The sequence below is a fragment of the Echinops telfairi genome, unplaced genomic scaffold (genome assembly GCF_000313985.2).
Source record: "Echinops telfairi isolate 266 unplaced genomic scaffold, ASM31398v2 ScPeMD7_7468;HRSCAF=8506_0, whole genome shotgun sequence".
Lineage (NCBI taxonomy): Eukaryota > Metazoa > Chordata > Mammalia > Afrosoricida > Tenrecidae > Echinops > Echinops telfairi.
This window is the reverse complement of record NW_022111369.1, coordinates 49,873,109-49,878,581: the sequence shown is the minus strand read 5'-3', so window position 1 is coordinate 49,878,581 and position 5,473 is coordinate 49,873,109. Positions and strand designations below refer to the sequence as shown.

General features: G+C 37.5%; 1 protein-coding gene across 2 annotated transcripts in view; it reads right to left on the bottom strand.

Moving 5' to 3' along the window:
* The window catches only part of JCHAIN (joining chain of multimeric IgA and IgM), an 88,029-nt gene that overhangs the window by 5,091 nt on the left and 77,465 nt on the right, over positions 1-5,473 (bottom strand). The window contains exons 1-2 of one of the 2 annotated variants that reach the window (XM_004703180.2): positions 4,430-4,523; positions 32-158 (exon numbers count right to left, since the gene is read on the bottom strand). In XM_004703180.2, coding sequence (XP_004703237.1) covers positions 32-158; positions 4,430-4,493 — 191 coding nt within the window. In that variant the 5' untranslated portion in view covers positions 4,494-4,523. Of the gene's footprint in view, positions 1-31; positions 159-4,429; positions 4,524-5,473 lie in introns of those variants that run through there. The other variant, XM_045284307.1, reaches the window with a different exon arrangement.

Genomic DNA, 5,473 nt, shown 5'->3' with positions numbered 1-5,473 from the left:
GGGGGGGGGCGAAATAAAGAATGTCACATACATAATCCGGATGTTTTTTTCCAAAATTTCTTCATTAGGATCTTCTGTAGAGGGGATGCTCCTGGCAGTAACTCGGACACATTTGCACTTGTTGTCAACAAGAACAGTCCCTTCATCTTTGTCTTGGGCTTGAAAGGCCAAACATATGAAGAAGAAAGGGAAATAAAATGTTATTTGTATACTTTGAATTAGCTCTTTCGTCGTCAGGAAAAAGAAAGTGATATAAGGTTGGTCGGAATCGGCTTTCTGTGTGTTTGCCTCTCTAATAATGAGCGAAAAGGGGTGTCTCAAAAGCATAACGGCCAAAGCACATTACTGATTACCAGGTCAGGCAGGTAGGAGGGGGATGAGGTGTAGTTCTTAAGCAGGTACCAAATTTCTGTTGAGGATAGGGGGAAATCTGAAAACAGACAGTGGTGATGGCTGTATCGCATCGAGAACGTAAATAATGTCCCTGAGTTGAACACATAAAAATGGTTGAAATGGCAATGACTTGTTATCTGTATATTTCACTACAATAAAAAAAATAAGGCGAATCTTATAGTGTAGTGAAAAAAATCCAATTGAACTCTAAAAAGAATTTTCTTTTCTTCCTTCCTTCCCTTCTCTCTCTCTCTCTCTCTCTCTCTCTCTCTCTCTCTCTCTCTCTCTCTCTCTTCTTTCTTTCATTCTTTCTTTTGCTTTCCCCCCTTGATCCAGTGTACAAGGGAACCTAGGCCAAGGGAATGCTGGTTCTAATGGAGACACGTGCTTCTAATAGAGACAAAGGTTCTGAATAATGTAGACTTGGAAAAACCACTGTCAAATGCCAAACTTAGAGAAAAAGCAGAAATCACATTGGACTTTTCCCAGACAACTGACTTAACTCCCATCTCTCCTTTTTTTTTTTTTAACTCCTTCTTCAATTGAATTAGAGCTAAGAACAGGCATGTTTTACCCTAGGATAATCCTATTATATAAGACTTATATAGTCTTCACTACAACTTTCCTAAACAGAATTATAATCTTCTTTGTCATAATATGAATCAGGTTATCATGGTATAATGATTCAACAAAATTTAAAAGTGCTACATTTATTAAAAATTCTTATAAGAATTCTTTCAAATATGGCATGTGCACAGAGGTAAAGCATTACAAATTTACAAAAGAAAGTTTAGATAATATTGAGGATAACAATCTGTAGTCACTATAATATGTCCTCATATAGAAAAAAACTAACTTATTAATGACTGATTGAGCCTTAACTTTGAATGTCTAATCTTTTATTGTTGACTTTTAACCTTAGACAAATGGGTGTGGTAAATGTTTCAAATAAAAAGAAAGAAAACTTATTCTCTGACTTAGATCCTTGAATACTTAGATATTTAGAAAGTTAATATTATCTTTATTTTAATAGTACTAAGTAAATAATTACAATGATAAGTATTTTTAATTCTTATAATTTTAGCAAAATGACATTATAATGTCACTCAGAAAACCTCAATTAATAAGAAAAAGATTTAGCAAATGCACTACAGTTATAAAGGTTAGATAGGAAAAACTGTTTGTAACTGGAAGTCCAATTGTTCCTGAGCTGATTCCCAAAGCAGAGAGGACCTCATTGCAATGTTTCTGTCTTAATGAGAACAGTCATTACAAAGATATGTTAAAACCACTACTACACTTATCATTGTTTCACGTACTGCATAATGTGTTATCATGCCATTATTGGTAAGTTCTTACTAAATCTTCTGACAAACTTCTTCTGTATGGTATTAAAGAAGAAACATCATGAAGTCAATTAAAATAATAATAAAACTCTTATTAATGTTCTGAGTCTTCAACGCTTTTCTCAGCACAGTACAAATGCCTACCCCAAATCCTAGATTCACCCTTAAGGAAGTGACTTGGCCGTAAAGTCTTAAATAGAAAATGCCAGATGACTTCCTTCCTTCCTAGGACCCCAGGGAGAAGCTATCATTACTATTAGACAAACGTCGGCAGTCTGATATTTCTGTTAGAAAATACACTACTGCTTTCAGTTTGCCAGAATGGATAGGATTTTAACATCCACCCTCACAGGCAGTATTTTCCCTAGTAAACCTATTATTATGTACTCTGCTTGACTTTATCCCCAGAGCACTTGAGACACAGCACGTACTCAATAAATATTTGATTAAACTCTGGTCAAACAAATGAGGAAGTAGACTTAATAACATGTACTAGATATGACAAATGAGTTTGCTAAAAGATAATTCCCTTGTTCAGGTGGAATAGGAGGGCAGTCATTAGGAAGATGAGCTATCAATTCAGATTGTTTCGGTTCTATCTCTTTTTTGCCATTGACCTTTGACAAGTCAGGCACTTGTTTAACTGCCTCAACCTTCTGCTGGAGATAATAAAAGTACATATCCTCACAGGAGTCTGAATCTACTTGACGACAGGGAGGGAGGGAGGGAGGGAGGATCTTCCCACAAGGAGCTCTGGTTGTGCTGTTGACCATGCATTAGACTGTTAACTGAAAGCTCTCTGGAGAGCACGATGATGCTTTCTGTGCCCATCAAGATTTACAGCCTCGGTTCTAACTGTAGCGGCCAGAGGTGACCTGCCAAAATGGTTCGCTGCTCACTTGACTCAGAAAACCCCACATAATCCTGCAAATGAAGAGGGTCGAACCTCCGGGTCCACTTCAAGAACCCCCGTGAAACTGCCCGGACGATCATCACAGGCATGCACATCCGGAAAGCCGCCAAACACCTGAAAGACGTGGCTGTGCAGAAGCGGGGTCTGCCCTTCCGACGCTACAAGGGTGGGGTTGGTAGGGCCGGTGGCCCAAAATGAGGGCTGAATTTTTGCTTCACGTGCCTAAAAATGCAGAAAGTCTTGCTGAACAGAAGGGTTTAGATGTGGATTCTCTGCTCCTTGAGCACACCCAGGTGAACAAAGCCCCCACGATGCCCACCGGACTTACAGAGCTCACGGTCGGATCAACCAATCCATGAGCTCCCCCTGCCACACTGACATGATCCTGACTGAGAAGGAACAGATCTTCCCAAACCAGAAGAGGAGGTTGCACAGAAGAAAAAGATTTCCCAGAAGAAACTGAAGAAGCAAAAACTCATGGCTCAGGAATAAATTAAGCTTAAAATCATAAAAGGTAAAGCAGTAAAAAAAAAGAGAGAGAGAGAGAGAGATTTACTGCCTCGGAAACGTCATGTAGGGTCACAATGAGGCAGCATTGACTGGATGATAGTGGGCTTGGGTTTTGGTATCCTCACATGGCTCTTGTGAGAATTAAGTGGAGTAGTATATCTAGAGCAGCTAATCCAGCGCCTAGAAAAAGAAAGAAAGAAGATCAAACTGTCTGCCATGGAGTCAATTCCAACTCACAGTGACCCTCTAGATCAGAATGAAATTGCCCCTTTTGGATTTCCCACGCTATAAATCTTAATGAGAGTAGAAAGCAGCTTCATCTTTCTCCAGTGGATCAGCTGCTGGGTGCAAACTGCTGACGGTACTGTGAGCAGCCAAGTTCAGAAACCACCAAGGTTCCACACAGTATTCAGCAAATGTGAATTACTGTATATGGATTTATGTGTGTTTGTCTAACAAATATGTTCATGTATAAATATTTTATAATGTATTTATGTATATACATATTTCAATCTTATTTGAAAGTAGATTCTTAATGTTGTTAATATAAATATATATATATGTATAATGACTATCTTAATTTCATTTCAATCATGCTCATTCTTGAAATAAAAACAATAAATTCTACATCAGAAATTATTAAGCCAGCTGAATTATATCTCTTTTAATTTGTGTGGCTTTCTAAGTTGAAATTATTTAATACTGTACTTCTAGATTTAGTATGTATACCATTTTCTCTGGTTACTTAAAAGTTCCATATGCAAAATAACTAAAGTTTAGTCATCAAGTTATAAACGAGTATAACATTAAACATTGTTAAAGGATCATAGCAAAACTGAGGGTTCCAATCCCTGAGAACTATTAGAATTAATGTCAGCCTCTCTGGGGAAATAAAATCGCAATGCATTGTACCTACTGTAATTATTACTTCACTCTTCCAGAATACTAATAGACCCAAGGGAGAATTACTGATTTTCAAGACTCAATACAGAGACCCATAAATATGGCGATCTATAGTCATCCAGAAACATCTATGTTCTGGTTCTTTATGATGAAGCAGGCAAACAAATAAGAGGAAAACATAGAAAGAATCATGCCCAAGTTGTGCCTATGTAAAGATTGCTGCCCATACAAAGATGAAGACATGTTAGAAAAATGTGACTGGGTAGCTGACCAAGCAAAACACAACCATAAATGCTTTGATCTGAAGAATAGCTCTGTACTGAATTTTTACTTTTATTTAGGTTCATCTCTAAATACCACATACCTGTCACAAGAACAGCTTGAACAAAAATGGCCAGGACTCCGCAGAAAAGCAAATGATTCCTCATCTTGCCTTCACTTCTCTTGAAAAACTAGAGCTAAAAGATCAGGGTTAAGGTGTGTGATCTATTGGGAGTTTGCAAATGACGGTGCTTCTGCTTTCTTAAAATAACACACCAGGCAGCTAATGAACTAAAACCAATCATAACTGCAGTTGAAGTCTGAAATTTAAATGCGGCTTTGGAAAGAAATGTGTTGCTTACGTTTGGGTATCTTCTTCCAAAGCAACCAATAACCCAGGCTGGGATGCAATCCTTTCTATTGTAGTTGCTGTATGTACTCTAGATAATTAAATCACAAGGCTAGTAATTTCAAGACAGGAATCCATTAAGATTATTTAAAAGGGATTCTCAACTTTGTTACCTGGATATATTTATAAAAACCTTCAAATCAAATGTCTAAGGCTTGTTGTGTCTAGAACAACAAATAAAAGGGATGAAAGGAGAAAGAATCAATGAAAATTCTTTAAGGTCCTAATGCTACTTTCTGTCATGTTTTTTCCCCACTAGCCCTTATTTTACCAGCTGACAAACGAAAGTGTATGTCTATGTTTGTGTATTTTCATACTTTGATTATTTTATTTTAAAAGTTCAATATGGAACTGGAATTAGAAATTGGTGAACACCATTCTTTTCTAGTCCACATGGATCTTTTTCAAGAATAGACCACATTCTGGGACACAAGTCCAGCCTGAGTAAATTCAAACACATAGATATTATCCAGACATCTTTCTCAGATCACCATGCCATAAAGCTGGAGATTAATAAGAGGATGTCCAGGAAAGCAAGGGCAACCAATTGGAGGATGAACAACGATCTCCTGCGACACGAATGGGTACAGGCCCAGATTAGAGTGGATATCAGGAAGTTTCTAGAAACCAATGAGAACGCGAATACAACGTATCAAAATTTATGGGACACTGCACCGGCAGTTATCAGAGGTAGCTTGATATCATTAAATGCCTATATGAAAAAAGAAGAGAGGCGTA